This window comes from Elgaria multicarinata, chromosome 20 (assembly GCF_023053635.1).
Source record: "Elgaria multicarinata webbii isolate HBS135686 ecotype San Diego chromosome 20, rElgMul1.1.pri, whole genome shotgun sequence".
NCBI classification, from domain to species: domain Eukaryota; kingdom Metazoa; phylum Chordata; class Lepidosauria; order Squamata; family Anguidae; genus Elgaria; species Elgaria multicarinata.
In genome coordinates, this window is record NC_086190.1 from 14,525,781 (window position 1) to 14,544,867 (window position 19,087).

Consider the following 19,087-nt stretch of genomic DNA (forward strand, 5'->3'; position numbering starts at 1 on the left):
CTAAAAAAAATCCGTTAAAAAGAATGTTAAAACACAGGCATGAAAATAAAAGGTAACAAATCCTACGTAAACCACCCAGAGGGACTCAGCTATAGGCTGTATACAAATGTAATAAATAATAATAATAATAATAATAATAATAATAATAATAATAACAACAACAACTATGATAACAGGAACGTGCTTCTCGTGATTCTGCTCTACCTTGTTAATTGGCATCATTCTCCAACCGCAGACTTGTGGAAAGAGGAGTCAGTATCTCAGATGATTTTTTTTCTCAATGGAAAAAGCGGGGGAGAAGCGGAAACGCCCCCGAAACTGTGCCGTCCAAGAGGGCGGGGGAACTTCAGGCGTTGTGGCACATAGACCAGGTGGACAGAGTGAGGGATCACAGAGGACGGTAGAGGACTTGCAATGCGGTTTGCTCTCCTCCCGCCCTGTTTTTCGTTGTTGTGTTTTTGTTAGTTTTAAGGCATCCCTTTCGATAGACACCAGCGAGAGAGGCATCGCCTCGTAGTCTTTTAACAGTGCGCTATTCGGGTTTGGTAAGAGGTTTTGGCGAAGTGTGACATTCACAGCTCACATCCAGCTGCTGGTGCAGCCTACACAAATGACCCTAGACAGGCTTGTTGTTGTAATTGTTCCTGTATCCCTGACCTTTTTCGTTGTTGCTTTCAAGCTCCGTTGGGCTAGGGTGACCCTATGAAAAGGAGGACAGGGCTCCTGTATCTTTAACACTTGCATAGAAAAGGGAATTTCAGCAGGTGTCATTTGTATGCATGCGGCACCTGCTGAAATTCCCTCTTCATCACAACAGTTAAAGATAGAGGAGCCCTGTCCTCCTTTTCATATGGTCACCCTACTCAGTGCGGTTTGCTTCCATCTTAAAAGAGGAATGTTGCCTAGGGTGACCATATGGAAAGGAGGACAGGGCTCCTGTATCCTTAACAGTTTTATTGAAAAGGGAATTTCAGCAGGTGTCATTTGTATATATGGAGAACCTGGTGAAATGCCCTCTTCATCACAACAGTTAAAGCTGCCCTCTTTTAAATCTGGTCACTCTAGTATAGCTCCTGCAGCTTTAACTGCTGTGATGAAGAGGGAATTTCACCAAGTTCTCCATATATACAAACGACACCTGCTGAAATTCCCTTTTCAATAAAACTGTTGAAGATACAGGAGCCCTGTCCTCCTTTTCATAGGGTCACCCTACTCCTGTATCTTTAATAGTTGCATAGAAAAGGCAATTTCAGCAGGTGTCCTTTGTATATGTGGAGAACCTGGTGAAATTCCCTCTTCATCACAGCAGTTAAAGCTGCAGGAGCTATACTAGAGTGACCAGATTTAAAAGAGGGCAGCTTTAACTGTTGTGATGAAGAGGGCATTTCACCAGGTTCTCCATATATACAAATGACACCTGCAGAAATTCCCTTTTCAATACAACTGTTAAAGATACAGGAGCCCGGTCCTCCTTTTCATAGGGTCACCCTACGTTGAGCCAGAGGTCATGTCCAATCGGGGAAGTCGGAGATCGCCGAGACGGGTCTGGAAGGACCAGGCAGAATCAGCCGAATGATGATGAAATAGGTGGTGAAAACCAAGAGGGCTCTGGATTCTTTGTTGTTGTTGTTTTTAAGGAGTTGTGGTCTAGATCCACGCTCGGAGCTGCACCACAAGAGCCAGAAACGGCCCCCCTAGGGAAAAAAAGTTATTACTAAAAAGGTCTCGACGCAGCACCTCCACCTCTTCACCGCCCTCTCGTCACAGGGAGTGGCTGCCGCAGGGGTCAGGCCAGGCCGGCTTGGCGCTCCGACAGATGCTGCAGTCCCCTCGAGGCGAGGTGTGACCGGACTCTTTGTCAAAGACTCGTCGAGGACACCGACAGGGTGGGCGAGGAAGGGGGCGGGAAGTTGAGGAGTTCCAGCACAGCCACGCCCACGCTGCTGCGACGGGTGAACATGCACGAGGCGGCCACCCACTTGTTCGTGCGTGGGTTGTACTTCTCAATGGAATTCAGGCTGGAGCTCCCGTCGTTGCCTCCGACCGCGTACAGCCAGCCGTCCATGGCCACCAGGTCATGGGTGCTCCTGAGAAGATGAAGTCCAAAACATAAGCGACCAACGGCGTGGATAGTGTCATGATAGAGTTTAGTCACTAGGTGGCACTAGATTGATTGCCTTTGGGTGGAGTAAGGGGTTAAGATAGGGTGGCCATATGGACAGGAGGGCAGGGCTCCTGTATCTTGAACAGTTGTATTGAAAAGGGAAGTTCAGCAGGTGTCCTTTGTATATATGGGGAACCTGGTGGAATTCCCTCTTCATCACGACAGTTAAAACTGCCCTCTTTTAAATCTGGTCACTCTAGTTGAGCTCCTGCAGCTTGAACTGTTGTGATGAAGAGGGAATTTCACCAGGTTCTCCATATATACAAATGACACCTGCTGAAATTCCCTTTTCTATGCCACTGTTAAAGATACAGGAGCCCTGTCCTCCTTTTCATAGGGTCACCCAGGTTAAGAATATAACTAGAGCCATCAGTTGCCTATTTGTTTCCAAGCTCAATTCAAGGATGCTTGCTCTTTTCTATAAAACCCTAGATCGCTTGGGTTCAATCCAAGGACCACCTCCTCCTATATAACCGCTCTAAGGCTCTCTGTTTAATGCCTGGGGTCTTGCTCCAGAAGCCGTCACTGACTGAGGTTCAGTGCGAGTCTACCAGGAGCAGGGACTTACGAGTGGTGGCATCAATACTATTACTTAGCCCCAACCTTGTTTGAGATGAGCTGCTCCCCTACCTCCGGATGTTCATGGGTGCCACGCTTTCCCACGTGTTGGTTTTTGGATTGTAGCGTTCCACCGAATTAAGGCAGCTGGTCCCATCGTTGCCACCTGCCACGTACAACATCCCTTCCAAAACAGCCACGCCAGCACTGCTGCGGCGGCTGAGCATGTTGGCAATCGGAGTCCACGTATTGATCTGGTAGGAAAGAGAAAAGAAAGAGAAAAGTTACTGAGCACTTCAGGTTAAAGGAATCCTTCTCCCCCTTTCTTGAAGTTTCTAGACATCGCTCCAAACCATGGATAGAGAAGCTTAGCTATGGCTCGGTGTGACATCTGAACTGAGAAGCCATGGTTTGAGTCTGGCTGGCAATGCAGAATCAGAAACCATGGTTTGAGGAGGGTTTGCAAACCATGGTTTGTGCTAACTGTAGTATGCTGTGGTATCTGAATTGACAAACCATAGTTATAGCTGTTGTTCTGCATCTGGAGGCCACTGCACCTAAAGATGCTTGTTTGATTCCCCAACTCTCCTCTTCTTTTCATGCACAGAACCACAGTTGTTTGTGATGTCCAAACTCGGGAAACTGTGGCTTGTTTGAAAAACTTCAGTTTGAGAACAAGCCAGGATCTGGAATCATGGTGTGATCCTAGCTTGTTCTTACTAGCCATCGTCGAAAAGACATCACAGTTCTGTTTTCGAAGGTCAAAGGGAATTATGGTTAATTTAAAAACAAAAGCAGATGCTTTCAAACTCATCCTTTGAGTAGCAAAAGAGGAGGGGGGGAATGCAAGCATGAAATTTGCCATGGTGTGTTCACGTAGCCACCATTTCCCCGCTATGTCTGAATGGAAATACACATGCAGCTTCACTAAAATCACTGTTACTTTGACAAACCATCTCAGATCGGCAGGCTGTGAATCACAGTTCCTATAAAAACAACTGAGGGTCTCATGATACCTTCAAGTCTAACAAATTCAGTCTATGAAAGCTTAAGCCAGAATAAATCTGTTAAGTCTTTAAGGTGCCACAACATCCTTTGTTATTTTTGCTGCGGGAGGCTGACACACAGTGATATCATGGAGTCAGGGCTCACGGGGCACTTTTTTATTTACATGGTCGCTTATTTCATGTGCCGCCGCCACCCACCATTCCCCTGTTCCCTCTGAGCTTAGCTGCAACACTCCCGGCAGCTGGGGGGCAAAATCTATTGACCCAGCAAACATTTATTGTACCCTGTTGTAACGTAAAGTATTTTGGGGCGGCTTGGTCTTGCATGGACACTTAAGACCCATTTCCTTTACAAAATATCCTCTTCCGGGGTTGATGAAAACGGCTACAACTGGTTTGTAAATATGGATCAACGCAGGTACCTGCATTTTTGGAATCTCCTTGGGGGCATGGCTATGACGACTGTCATGATGAGCGCCTGCATTTCAAACTTTACCACTACACCACTGCCAACACAGCCACTCTCTGGAAACACTTAACACTTCCTGTAGAGCTTGTGTTGCTCATATGTTTTCACACCATTCATCTCCACAAGCCTGCCTTTATAGCGGCGCGTTGGTGCCGCACTTTTGCTGCTGCGGGGTGGCGGCAGGTAATCCTGACGAAAGAGGCAGCACAGGCTTTCCGGCGGTCATTCGGCTCGCTGGGCCTTCTGCCCGGGAATGCCCCTGGCTCGACGCTGGAGCGAGGTCAGATGGCAGAAGAGCCACGGCGATCTCGCTTCGGCGCGAAAAGTTGGGGTAAGTCCCTGGCTTTTTCAAAGCGCAACTTCGTCTATTTGCCCCGCGGGGCCTGCAATCGGCAGCTGCGTCACACAATCAACGCAGCGCCGATTTGCAACCTCCGTGGGGCAAAGACACATTTAGACAGCCCTTGGTTTTCCAAGATCCGCCTTCCATCCTAGAATAGTAGAGTTGGAAGGGGTCTATAAGGCCATCGAGTCCAACCCCCTGCTCAATGCAGGAATCCACCTTAAAGCATCTCTGACAGTGTCCAGCTGCCTCTTGAAGGCCTCTAGTGTGGGAGAGCCCACCACCTCCCTAGGTAACTGGTTCCATTGTCATACCGCTCTAACCGTCAGGAAGTTTTTCCTGCTGTCCAGCCGGAATCTGGCTTCCTTTAATTTGAGCCCGTTATTCTGTGTCTTGCACTCTGGGAGGATCGAGAAGAGATCCTGGGCCTCCTCTGCGTGACAACCTTTCAAATATTTAAGTATCCTCTCCCACTATGGCACCACTTCTATAGCAGAGAGATGCCCGCAACTTAACTTTCCCCCAATCAGCCCCAGGCTTTGCCCCTTCTTCAGATTTACCTGCGGCTCGTACTTCTCCACGGTTGCCAAGTGCGATGAGCTATCGTATCCTCCAACAGCATAGAGGTTGCCGTCTGCAGGGAGAGGGGGAAAAGACACACATACACAACGCGTAAGGAAGCATGCTGTGATGCAGGAGTCCCACCCGAAAGCACACATTCAAGCCAGGCCCAAGAAAGACATTGTACAGAAGAACAGGAGGCCACAAGGGGTGAGCCACCAATGCCTGCGGTCCTGTTCTGAGGCAGGCCCCTTTGGGGAAGATTACCTCGCGGAGCGTGAAGACCGTGTCCCTTCCTGAAACTTCGCGGAGGCGTTGTCTGGCGTAGGGGCACATGAAATATTCACAAGGCGATTTCTGAACTGCTCTGTGCGAGCGAGACAGCCGGCCCAGTGAGACCGCCTGCGGGGAAATGCCCCGGCCTTGTCGTTGTAGCCAAGGCGGTGCTCCCCTGCTGTTATGGTTGGCTTGTTTTGTGACAGGTGATGCGCCTCATGTGGGGTCATGACGGCAGTGCACTGCGAGCATGAGTCAGAGGGGAATAAGGAAGAAGCCCCCGGGGGTGTGGAGATGGGCAAACTGGAGCAGAAGGCACACACACGACCGACTAGCAAAGAAACCGTCCAACGCATTCACGTGCAAAGCATGCTCCGAAAAGGAATCTCTGCCAGCAACAGAATGTATCATGCTGCTAGTCATAGAATCATAGAATCATAGAATAGCAGAGTTGGAAGGGGCCTACAAGGCCGTCGAGTCCAACCCCCAGCTCAATGCAGGAATCCACCTTAAAGCATCCCCGACAGATGCTTGTCCAGCTGCCTCTTGAAGGCCTCTAGTGTGGGAGAGCCCACAATCTCCCTAGGTAACTGATTCCATTGTCGCACTGCTCTAACAGTCAGGAAGTTTTTCCTGATGTCCAGCCGGAATCTGGCTTCCTTTAACTCGAGCCCGTTATTCCGTGTCCTGCACTCTGGGAGGATCGAGAAGAGATCCTGGCCCTCCTCTGTGTGACAACCTTTGAAGTATTTGAAGAGTGCTCTCATGTCTCCCTTCAATCTTCTCTTCTCCAGGCTAAACCTGCCCAGTTCTTTCAGTCTCTCTTCATAGGGCTTTGTTTCCAGACCCCTAATCATCCTGGTTGCCCTCCTCTGAACCCGCTCCAGCTTGTCTGCATCCTTCTTGAATTGTGGAGCCCAGAACTGGACGCAATACTCTAGATGAGGCCTAACCAGGGCCGAATTATTATTATTATTATTATTATTATTATTATTATTATTATTATTATTTATATAGCACCATCAATGTACATGGTGCTGTACAGAGTAAAACAGTAAATAGCAAGACCCTGCCGCATAGGCTTACATTCTAATAAAATCATAATAAAACAATAAGGAGGGGAAGAGAATGCAAACAGGCACAGGGTAGGGTAAACAGGCACTGGGTAGGGTAAAACTAACAGTATAAATAGAGAGTCCTTTAAAGGCAGGCCTGCGCTTAACTTGCCATTGCCCCAAGTACAGCAAATGGTACTCAACGCAGAATCTCGGTTTTCATTTTTTAAAAAGACGGATCAAGTTTGTAGTCCTTAAGGTTGGCGAGAGAGGATTGAAAGCATCCAGGCAATGGCTTGGCCCTGGGCAAGTACAGTAAAACGGCACTGAATGCAGAAATCTCGGTTTTCATTTTTTAAAAGACGGATCAAGTTTGTAGTCCTTAAGGTGGCGAGAGAGGATTGAAAGCATGAGGGCAGTGGCTTGTGAAGGTTCAGGAGGTTGGGATACAGGGAAGTGGTGCTGGTGAATACCGTAGCTAGATGGTGTTGTAGGGAGGGAGGGAGGCTACTTAACTATTCGCCTCTCCTCTACATAGCTTGAACTGAACAGAATATATAAAATACAAGCGGGGGCCTGCATAAAATGTTGGCATGTTTTTTAGTGCTCCATTCCAGGCTGTTCCATCCCATTCCTCCCCGCCAAATCCCCAAAGAACCAGAAAGATGTTTCCTGAAAATTGGAGACTGGTCAATGGTTTAATGTTAAGGACATAAGGAAAGCCCTGCTGGATCAGACCAAGGGTCCATCTAGTTCAGTCCTCTGTTCCCACAGTGGCCAACCAGCTGTCGACCAGGGACCTACAAGCAACAGCACCCTCCCACCCATGTTCCCCAGCAACTGGTGTACATCGCCATACTGCTTCTGATATTGGAGGTAGCACATCGCCATCAGAGCTAGTAGCCGTTGAGTGCCTTCTCCTCCAGGAATTTCTCCAACCCCCTTTTGAAGCCATCCAAATGGGTGGCCATCACCACTTCTTGTGGCAGTGAGTTCCACAGTTTAACTCTGTGCTGTGTGAAGAAGTCCTTCCTTTTATCTCTGCCCTGAATCTCCCACCAATCAGCTTCATGGGAATGACCCCGTTGGCGTCTAATATTATAAACGAGAGCGAGACCTTCTCGCTTTTTAACGTAGGAGTTCCTCTTACCCAGTGTGGCCACCCGGACGTATCTCCTCCTGGTACTCATGGCGGCAATCGAGGTCCAGGTGCCGGTCAGCGGATCGTACCTCTCAGCGCTGAGGGAGGTCAGGAGTGAGAAACAACAGCATATGGTCAGGCGCTCTTTGGACCAAATTGACATCGCATTAAAAAAATCACACAGAGCCTCGTGTGGCGCAGAGTGGTAAAGCAGCAGTTTCTGCAGCTGAAACTCTCCCCACGGCCTGAGTTAGATCCCAGCGGAAGCTGGTTTCAGGCAGACGGCTCGGGTCGACTCAGCCTTCCATCCTTCCGAGGTCCGTAAAATGAGTACCCAGTTAGCTGGGGGAAAGGTAATCACGGCCGGGGAAGGCAATGGCAAACCACCCCGCTCTAAGGCCTGCCAAGAAAACAACAGCTTAAGCTGGCGTCCCTCCAAGAGTCAGTAATGACTCAGTGCTTGCACTGAGAGGTTCCTTTCCTTTCTTTCCTAAAAAAATCAAAAGCACAAGACGGTAGCAGACACTTTCCGGAGAACCGGATCTGATTCATTCATTAACGCGATACCACCTTTTAAGGCGCTTGATGTCTTTCCCACCCGATGTATTTTCTTAATTCAGAAATTTGTCCTTTTAGGAAAAACTTTATATAATCTGAAACGACTGAATTCTCATTGGGTGTGACTGTGCAGGGAGGAGAATTGCACCATGTAACGAAAGCGCTGAAAAGAGGCAAACTCTGGTGCTTCAGAAATCATATAAAAGTTCGTTTTATTGGTTTATATCCAAACGTGCTCTGCTCAAGTGTTTCGGACTGCTTGTACTTCGTCAGGAGCTATCATAATTTTTAAATGTATTATTATTATTATTATTTATTTATATAGCACCATCAATGTACATGGTGCTGTACAGAGTAAAACAGTAAATAGCAAGACCCTGCCGCATAGGCTTACAATCTAATAAAATCATAGTAAAACAATAAGGAGGGGAAGAGAATGCAAACAGGTACAGGGTAGGGTAAGCAGGCACAGGGTAGGGAAAAACTAACAGTAGAAAGTAACAGTAGAAGTCTGCACAACATCAAGTTATAATAGAAACAGGAACAACACTCAAAAATTAAATTACATTCCTTTAGGCAAAGCTGTATAAGACTCACCTGTTCTTATATTCACATTTGCTGTTAACGAAAATGCAAAAAGGAATTCCAGAATAATACACAGAATATTTCTAGCCATTTTGCCTTGTCAGTACCATAGAGTGGATATTACAGTTTGTCATTGCCAAAATATTTCTATCCCAAAGTCAGGTGTTGTTTTTGTTTGCACACTTTAAAATGGGCAAATACATTTCTTGAATCTATTATTATTATTATTATTATTATTATTATTATTATTAATATTTATTTATTTATTTATTTATTTATATAGCACCATCGATGTACATGGTGCTGTACAGATAACACAGTAAATAGCAAGACCCTGCCGCATAGGCTTACAATCTAATAAAGTTGTAGTAAACAATAAGGAGGGGAAGAGAATGCAAACAGGCACAGGGTAGGGTAAACAGGCACCGGGAAGGGTGAAGCTAACAGTATAGAGTCAGAACAAACTCAAAGTTTAAAGGCTATAGGGAAAAGAAAAGTTTTTAGCTGTGTTTTAAAAGCTGTGATTGAGTTGGTAGTTCTCAGGTGTTCTGGAAGAGCATTCCAGGCATGAGGGGCAGCAGAGGAAAATGGACGAAGCCGAGCAAGGGAAGTAGAGACCCTTGGGCAGGCGAGAAGCATGGCATCAGAGGAGCGAAGAGCACGAGCGGGGCAATAGTGTGAGATGAGAGAGGAGAGATAGGAAGGAGCTAGACCGTGAAAAGCTTTGAAGGTCAACAAGAAACATTCTGTGTATTATTCTGGAATTCCTTTTTGTATTTTCGTTAACAGCAAATGTGAACATAAGAACAGGTGAGACTTATATAGTTTGGGCTATACGAACATATAATAATAAATACATTCACCCGTACCGAAGTAAATGAATACCAAAGGAATCCCCTTACCTGTTAAGGCATGAAGCCCCGTCATATCCTCCGGCGGCATAGAGGAGCCCGTGCAAGGCCGCCACCCCTAAACAACTCCGTCTGGTTCCCATGGACACTTCCGTCTGCCAAGAATTGGTGACGGGGTCATACGATTCTACCGTGGCCAAGTCGGAGGTTCCATCGTAGCTACGGCGAAACAGAGCTTTAAAAAAACAAACTTTGGAAGGTAATCGAAAAGCGGTAACTCGAATCATCAGGGGCTTGGAGTGCCTTTATAAGAATATAAGAAATGCCAGGCTGTAGTGTGATTTGAAGTCCCTTGTCATGTCCCCATTTTAGCACAGTCCCTACAGGCAGGATATATACATGATTCTCTCTCCCCTACGTCTACGGGTGCCTGGAAAACATGTTATAGCGTTAAGGGGAGCGGTGGAAGGGCCGGCCCTACCATGAGGCAGAGTGAGGCAGCTGCCTTAGGTGGTAGATGCTAGGATGTTGGAGGGGACCTGTGTGCCATGTGGCTTAGGGTGACCCTATGAAAAGGAGGACAGGGCTCCTGTATCTTTAACAGTTGCATAGAAAAGGGATTTTCAGCAGGGGTCATTTGTATGTATGGAGAACCTGGTGAAATTCCCTCTTCATCACAACAGTTAAAGCTGCAGCAGCTATACTAGAGTGACCAGATTTAAAAGAGGGCAGCTTTAACTGTTGTGATGAAGAGGGAATTTCACCAGGTTCTCCATACATACAAATGACACCTGCTGAAATTCCCTTTTCAGTACAACTGTTAAAGATACAGGAGCCCTGTCCTCCTTTTCATGGGGTCACCCTAATGTGGCTTGCTTTCTGCTCCTAAACTGAAATCCAAAGGAAGAAAGCATCCAAGTCAGGTGAAAAGAAGGGAGAAGCAGGTTCTCAGGATGCAAAGGATTTATCGATGCAAAGCCCAACGTGTTTCGGCCTGTGTCTTTTCAAATGTCCTTCTTCAGGGGGTTGTCAGAAGAAGTCTGCAGATTTTCCTCTAACGCTAGGCTGCGTCCTGTGATACTCGTTGGAGACTCAGACCACGCAGCCTAGCGTTAGAGGAAAATCTGCAGACTTCTTCTGAAGATCCCCTTGTCGTGTTTAGCCTAGTTATCTTGTCCTTCCTGGGAAACCGGCCAGCTTATCAGTCTTTTCCGGGAATGCAGCCAGCTGAGATGCTCCTGGTGGCTAAGCACTGAGAAGTTAACTCACAGAAATCCAAAACGCCAAGTCGTCACAGTCCAGAGGCAGAGAGATACAGAGGAGGTCCCAAAGTCCAGTCCGGGGTCAAAGTCACAAAGATTCCAAAGGCACGAGTCACGGAGCAAGCAGCAAAACTAGCAACTTCACGAGGGTTGTTGCCAGCGTCTGGAAAACTTCTGATGTTCCTTTTTATGCTGGGCTCCAGCCTGGACCTACCCATCTCCAGCTGTGGCTCATTACTGAACCTTCCATCCCAGCCAGCTATTTAAGGTCAGCGTTCACCAAGCGACATTTCTGCAGCCGGAGACTTCTTCTCACTGGCCGGACTTGCACTGCACGCCTCAATCTCTTTTCCCAGAGGCTGAGTGGACGACTCGCTTCTGGCTCAGAATCTGCTTCGTTGGAGACAGGAGGTGAAGGAGTAGGGCCTTCATGGAGCTTTTCTGAGGGGCCAGCATCCTCCTCGGCTGCACACACCCTTTTCTCCCTGCAACGCTGCCTCTGGAAAGTCCTCAGAGGAAGGAGAGTCTACAGCCTCTGGTAAGTCTGCTTCCTCTTCAAATGACGATTCGTCAGGAAGGACCATGACACCCCTGTAGAAGGCCTTTCAAAAGACACAGGCCGAAACCCGTTGGGCTTTGGATCAATAAATCCTTGACATCCTGAGAACCTGCTTCTCCCTTCTTTTCACCTGCTCCCTGAACATGTTCAGAGGAGGGCAACCAGGATGATCAGGGGTCTGGAAACAAAGCCCTAGGAGGAGAGACTGAAAGAACTGGGCCTGTTTAGCCTGGAGAAGAGAAGATTGAGGGGAGACATGAGAGCACTCTTCAAATCCTTGAAAGGTTGTTGCACAGAGGAGGGCCAGGATCTCTTCTCGATCATCCCAGACTGCAGGACACGGAATAACGGGCTCAAGTTACAGGAAGCCAGATTCCAGCTGGACATCAGGAAAAACGTCCTGACTGTTAGAGCAGTACAACAATGGAACCAATTGCTTAGGGAGGTCGTGGGCTCTCCCACGCTAAAGGCAGCGGGACAGCCATCTGTCAGGGATGCTTTAAGGTGGATTCCTGCATTTAGTAGAGGGTTGGAGTAGATGGCCTTATAGACCCCTTCCAACTCTACTATTCTATGAGTCTAAGATTCTATAAACTGGCCTGATGCTTTCAAAGGCAGTGGAGGACACTGCGGAGTCGAAGAAAGACAGAATTGACAGTCCAGTTGGCTTTTGTGCACGGAGTGGGAGAAAGCTGCCATTTTGTTCTTTGCTTCAGGCGGCGAGAGGTGTTGGGCCAGCCCGGGGCAGGGAGGTGGGAGAAGGAGAAGCGGTTTCTCCTTGGCGGACCATTCCTCCTTACCCGCCCACAGCGTACAGCTTGTTGCCGATGGCAGCGACGCCGACCCTGGCCCGGCGGGTGGACATGGAGGCGACCATGTGCCAGCGGTCCGTCCTGGTGTCGTAGGCCTCACAGTCTCCATGGATAGCAAACAGGCTGCCTCCTCCTGCAGGAGACACAACAGGAAGAGAGGGGCGGGCTGGACGCCGACAGAACGACAGGGGGAAAGAACGCACGTCTTCGCTTTGTATACACAACCTGGTCGCACGTTAACGCTTGTGCAATCGGTTGTGAAAGTGTAAATGCGCAACGGAATTTGGTGGCGCTCCTCTTCTGCTTTGTTAACCTTGCAGAATACTTGAAAGGTTTCAAATGCTTGAAAGGTTGCCACACAGAGGAGGGCCAGGATCTCTTCTCCATCCTCCCAGAGTGCAGGACACAGAATACCGGGCTCAAGTTACAGGAAGCCAGATTCCGGCTGGACATCAGGAAAAACTTCCTGACTGTTAGAGCAGTACGATAATGGAACCCATGACCTAGGGAGGTGGTGGGCTCTCCCACACTAGAAGCATTCAAGAGGCAGCTGGACAACCATCTGTCAGGGTGTGGATTCCTGCTCTGAGTGGGGGGTTGGACTCCCCACTTATAGGCCCTTTCCAACTCTACTATTCTATGATACTATGACACCACTGGATAAAGCCCAATATAAAATCTTCAACATACAGAACTTTAAATGTCCGGAAAGAGGCCAGTCTTAACCTGGCACTGAGAAGACAACAATGTTGGTGCCAGACAGACCTTGGTGGGGAGAGTGTTCCACAATCGGGGGGGCGCCACCGAGAAGGCCCCGTCCCATGCTGCCGTCCTCCGAGCCTGCCTCAGAGGTGGCAGATGGAGGAGGGCCTCAGATCTTAATCGTAGTGTCTGGGTAGGTTCATAGGAGTGAAAAGGCAATTAAGGAGGAAAGGACAGAATCGTTGTGTTTTGATTTCCAGGGCTAGGATCTACATGCTTTAGTTACATCCTGTTTGGGCTACTGTAATGTGGGGCTACCTTTGACAAGTGTTCAGAAACTTCAACTAGTCCAGAATGCTGCGGCCAGACTGTTGACCTGGGCCAGTTACAGGGAGCACGCGACTCCCTTGTTATACCTGCCTCACGGGCAGAATTCAAAGTGCTGGCTATGATCTATAAACCCCTGTATGTCTTGGGACCAGGCTACCGGAAAGATGCCTTCTCCCATAAGAGCTTGTCCGGTTCTTAAGATCTCCTGGAGAGGCCATTCTTTCGAGATCACCGCCTTCTGGGTTTCATGTAGTGGCGACGCAAGACAGGGCCTTTTTGGTGGCCGCTCCCAGGCTGTGGAACTCCCTCCCAATGGAGGCTAGGTTCGCTCCCTCTCCGCAGGCAAAGACCGCTTTATTCAAGAAGGTCTTTGGCCTGTGAGGAGTTCTGTGGGTCGGGTGCTGTTTCTATTCTGTCACTGCTACGTTTTAATGCATTTTATTCTTTTAATCTGTTTGAAATCGTTCGGTCAGCTGCCTCGAGCGGCACTTTTTGGTAGAAAGGCAGAATATAAATGAAAGAGAGAAGCCTCCAGAGCCAGGAACGACCTGCCTGGCAGATAGGGCACTAAGCAGAAACTCCTTCCGTAACAGGCCTGAATACAGCTCCCTCTTTGCACCCTGTCTGCGTCTTCTTTCGTCCGTCCCCCTCCCAAACGTTCCCTGATCTTGGACATACTCACCGACGGCGAAGAGCACCATGCTGGCCCCCTCACAACGCCGGGGGCGGGTTCGGCTGTTGCTCAGGACCCCCCTCTGCTCTGGCATGAGGTGGTACTTGAGCGCCTCGATGAGGAGGTCTTTGCACTCCGAATGGTGCCGGACGAGCAGCTCCGTGTCAACATTGCTCATCAAGAAGTCGCGGCTTAGGAGGGGGAGACGGACACACTTCATGAGCTGAGGAAGGAGAAAGGGGAAAGCGAAGTGGAGGGAGAGAAGAACTCAATAACTAAAATCAGGAGAGCTCTTCTCTTCTGAGAATAAAAGACTGAGGGGAGGCAGGACAGCACTTTTCAAGGGTTGTCGCATTTCACATATAGAAACTTCAGAAGCTGCCTTATACTGAGTCAGGCTCTTGGCCCATCTAGCCCAGTGCTGTCGACACTGACAGGCAGCAATGTCTCTCCGGGGTTTCAGGCAGGATTCCTCCTTAGCCCCACCCGGAGAAGCCGGGAATCGAACCTAGGACCTTCTGCATGCAAAGCTAGGGCTGTATCACACTGAGTTATGGCCCCTCTCTGTACACTAATTCCAGACTTTTGAGGGGCGAAGTAGCCAAAACAGCACCACCCATGCAGAAGAGGAAGGGACCAGGTAGGCAGATGTGGGGGAAGCCCAGGTTTTGCAGAAGTATAAGAAATATTTGTGGGGAGGGGAACAGGCCTGGGGGGGGGGACTGACAATCCAATGAGGACTGAGCACACTGAGCATGATCCAATGAGGACTGAAAGAACTGGGCCTGTTTAGTCTGGAGAAGAGAAGACAGAGGGGAGACATGATAGCACTCTTCAAATACTTAAAAGGTTGTCACACAGAGGAGGGCCAGGATCTCTTCTCGATCATCCTAGAGTGCAGGACACGGAATAATGGGCTCAAGTTAAAGGAAGCCTTGGGAAAATAGAAACGGGGCCTTGGGAAAATAGAAACGAGGCCCTGGGAAAATAGAAACGAGGCCCTGGGAAAATAGAAGCAGGGCCTTGGGAAAATAGAAACGGGGCCCTGGGAAAATAGAAACGAGGCCCTGAGAAAATAGAAACGGGGCCCTGGTAAAATAGAAGCAGGGCCTTGGGAAAATAGAAATGGAGCCCTGGAAAAATAGAAACAGGGCCTTGGGAAAATAGAAAAGGGGCCCTGGGAAAACAGAAACGAGGCCCTGGGAAAATAGAAACGGGGCCCTGGGAATATAGAAACGGGGCCCTGGGAATATAGAAACGGGGCCCTGGGAAAACAGAAATGGGGCTCTGGGAAATAGATTCTGAGCCACAGCCTTATGGGCCCAAGCTTCATAACACCCCTGCACGAAGCCACATACTCGGGGGATATGCTGCCTTCTGCTGTCCACGTCATGCTTAACCCAACTCAGGACAGCTCGGTAGACCTCCTCCTCTGAGGGCACATTGAGGCTGTCACTGGAGATCAAATCCAGCACCTGCAGAGGTGGAAAAACAGGAAATCCAGGTTGGTTCTGACACTGAGGAGGAAAAGGGGTTGAACGAAGGTGATTCTAAGCATGACGTATCGATGTCCCACACTCATGGCTCTATACCACTGGAAGCAAAAATTGCATATATTTGTTTTATGCAATTTAGGTCGCTGTCCTGTGCACAAATAGTTGGCAGCCATTCCAGCAGGCTGTACAGAAGGAGATCAGAAAGGAAGCCCTGCTGGAAGACTACTTCATTTTTTTCCTCTTCCCTCCCCATCCACTTTTCTTTATGAGTCGTGTCTCTTTAGATTATAAACCTGCAGGCAGGGACGGTCTTATTTTACCTTTTAGAAAGGGAAAAATATTCCACAAAAGCTGGGAATCCACAAAACAACCAGCAATTTGGCGAATGGGGTTTGGCCTGGGGTTGCAATATGGAACCTTGGAGGGCCATATTGTGACCCCAGACAGGGAGGATTTGGCCCCTGGGCCTGAGGTTCCTCACCTCTGGCATAGATGAAGTCAGAGAACGAAGAAAATAATCAAGCAGAGGCTGGCTACTTCTTTCCTTTTCTTTGATGGTGTTCCTACTTCATGCCAGCAGTTTAGATGGTAAAACTTTCATTGCAAGATTGTTTGCATTTCTAATCAAGGATCAGAGGATTAAGATCACCAATGGATTCCTCCTCCCTCCCCAACGCCCTTTCCTTTTGTGTCATTTTTTTTAGAACGTAAGCCTGTGGGTGGGGACTGTCTTAAGAAATATTTTTGTAAGCCGCCTTGAGAGCCTTTTTGGCTCCGGAAGCTGGAGCTAGTGCAGAATGCTGCAGCTCGGCTGTTGTCTGGAGCTGCCTCTTTCCAGCATGTAACTTCTCTGTTAAGGGAACTGCACTGGCTGCCTATTCGCTACCGGGCCAGGTTTAAGGTTCTTGTACTTGTGTACAAAGCCCTAAACAACTTGGGACCAGGATTCCTGAGAGGGAGCCTTCTCCCTTACCAACCTGCCTGGTCACTGAGGTCATCCGAGGGTCTGCTCCTGGTGGTCCCACACAGATCCATCCTCCGATCGGAGTCCACCAGGGGAAGAGCCTTCAGCGTGGTGGCCCCCCTCCTATGGAACTCCCTGCCTCTGGAGGTCATTGTACTCCTTTCGGCGCATCCTGAAAACATCCTTATTCCAGGAAGACTTTCCTTAACGTCCTGCCAGGAGTCACTGTATTTGCTTCTTTTAAAATCTGTTTTGAGTGTTTTATTGTTTTTATTTTCATTTTATCTTGTACACCGCTCCGAAATTTTCAGTGGGGAGGGGGTATATAAATATTGTAAATAAATAAAGAGAGAGAGAGAGAGTGGGAAGAGGGTTGAGCATCTCCCTTACCTGCTTGAGAGGCAGAAGCATGAACTCTTCCGTCTTGGACACATCCACAAAGTGTTGCAGGACGTATTTGTGGGCCGACTTCAACAGGTCGCTGCAGGAGTGCGTATCTGCGAAACCCCGGATGCCCAGGCAGTTGGACGGATCCAGCTGACTCAAGAGGAACTTGCAACAAGCGTCTCGCACCCCGTTCAGCTGCAAGAGGCTGGCAGCAGGAAGCAGCGTCTACAAGGGCAAAAGGAAGAGAGTAGGCCGGGTCCTGTGATGAAAGCTGATCAAATGCTTATCAGATTGGCAGACGACACAAAAGTGGGCGGGAGAGCGAATACTAGGGTGACCCTATGAAAAGGAGGACAGGGTTCCTGCATCTTTAACAGTTGCATAGAAAAGGAAATTTCAGCAGGTGTCAGTTGTATATATGGAGAGCCTGCTGAAATTCCCTCTTCATCACAGCAGTTAAAGCTGCAGGAGCCCTGTCCTCTTGACCAGATACAAAAAAGGGCAGGGCTCCTGCAGCTTTAACTGCTGTGATGAAGAGGGGATTTCACCAGGTGTGGCACGCATACAAATGACACCTGCTGAAATTCCCTGCTTTATACAACTGTTAAAGGTACAGGAGCCCTGTCCTCCTTTTCATATGGTCACCCTAGCTAATACCCTGGAAGGCAGAAACAAAGTTCAAAGCGATCTTGATAGGCTGGAGCGCTGAGCTGAAAAGAAGAGAATGAAATTTAATAGGGATAAAGGCCAAGTTCTACACCTAGAGGGAAAATAACCCAATGCACAGTTACAAGATGGGGGATACTTGGCTCAGCAATACTACAAGCGAGGATAATCTTGGGATTGCGGTCGATCACAAGCGGAATATGAGCCAACAGTGTGATGCGGATGCAAAAAAAGCCAATGCTATTTTGGGCTGCATTAATAGAAGTATAGCTTCCAAATCGCGCAAGGTGCTGGTTCCCTTCTATTCGGCCCTGGTTAGGCCTCATCTAGAGTATTGCGTCCAGTTCTGGGCTCCACAATTCAAGAAGGACGCAGACAAGCTGGAGGGGGTTCAGGGTGATCAAGGGTCTGGAAACAAAGCCCTATGAGGAGAGACTGAAAGAATTCAGCCTGTTTAGCCTGGAGAAGAGAAGATTGAGGGGTGACATGGTAACAAGAAGTTATTACCTTCTCTGAATCTCAGAATCATAGAATCGTAGAGTTGGAAGGGGCCTAAAAGGCCATCGAGTCCAACCCCCTGCTCAATGCAGGAATCCACTCTGTTGGGTGCAGGGTCTCCTGGTCTCTAATAATATAGCTGTATCTATAATACAGATCTAAGAAAATCATAGGAGGACGCTGGTAGTGGTACAGATTCTTACCTGCACGTTCCCTTCTCCCACCACAATCTCAGCAGTGTAGGCGTATTGGACCAGTTGCTCCAAAGCTTGGGGGTCAATGTCGTGCAACGTTACGTGAGTCTGCCGGCTTTCGCTCATCTCATCTGCGGGGACAGAGACACACATGGGATTTCCAGGAGGGCTGTGTCGAGAGCCAGTGGGGTGTAGTGGCTAAGGTGTTGGACTGGGAGTCAGGAGATCCGAGTTCTAGTCTCCACTCGGCCATGGAAGCTCACTGTGCGACTTTGGGCCAGTCACAGACTCTCAGCCCAAACCACCTCACAGGGTTGTTGTTGTGAGGATAAAATGGAGAGGAGCAAGAAAAAAGGCGTGATATAAATGCAATAACAGATACATACATAGCAGCTATGAGTCCTAAGCAAAACAAGCACGCTCCTTTTTTTGTGATGCACACCACCATCAAGGCCCAAAAGGAGGAACTCAGTGGTCAAACACAGAATTATAGAATAGTAGAGTTGGAAGGGGCCTATAAGGCCATCAAGTCCAACCCTCTGCTCAATGCAGGAATCCACCCTAAAGCATCCCTGACAGAGGGTTGTCCAGCTGCCTCTTGAAGGCCTCTAGTGTGGGATCCATGCAGAAAGACCCAACTTCATCGCCAGCTAAAAGGATCAGTCGGTACGGTTGGGGAAGGCAGGGTGGTGTAGTGGTTAGAGTGTTGGGCTGGGAGTCAGGAATTAGTCCCCACTCGGTCATGGAAACTCACTGGGTGATTTTTGAGAGAAAGATTCGACCCAGAGCTAGTAAAGCAAGTAGGACTGCTGGTTATTAGCCCAACGTGGTTTGTTGACGTTCCTCAATGGAAGCGAATAGTTGGAAATGGTTGTGTTTGAATTGGAAAGCCATTGGAGCTTGGAGAGGGGGACAAACTTCACTCCCTTCAGGGATGTGCTTGTGGGTTTCCAGTGGCTGGGAGTCCCGCATGGCT

At 48.6% G+C, this 19,087-nt stretch overlaps 1 protein-coding gene across 1 annotated transcript in view; it reads right to left on the minus strand.

The window, feature by feature from the left end:
* Positions 1–1,510: 1,510 nt before the first annotated feature.
* The window catches only part of KLHL17 (kelch like family member 17), a 29,157-nt gene continuing 11,580 nt past the window's right edge, over positions 1,511–19,087 (minus strand). Inside the window, exons 4-13 of the mRNA XM_063145077.1 lie at positions 18,121–18,242; positions 16,757–16,978; positions 15,265–15,381; positions 13,916–14,129; positions 12,190–12,334; positions 9,620–9,787; positions 7,584–7,672; positions 5,102–5,175; positions 2,795–2,976; positions 1,511–2,087 (exon numbers count right to left, since the gene is read on the minus strand). Of these exons, the coding sequence (XP_063001147.1) occupies positions 1,859–2,087; positions 2,795–2,976; positions 5,102–5,175; positions 7,584–7,672; positions 9,620–9,787; positions 12,190–12,334; positions 13,916–14,129; positions 15,265–15,381; positions 16,757–16,978; positions 18,121–18,242 (1,562 nt within the window). The 3' untranslated portion in view covers positions 1,511–1,858. The remainder of the gene's footprint in view (positions 2,088–2,794; positions 2,977–5,101; positions 5,176–7,583; positions 7,673–9,619; positions 9,788–12,189; positions 12,335–13,915; positions 14,130–15,264; positions 15,382–16,756; positions 16,979–18,120; positions 18,243–19,087) is intronic.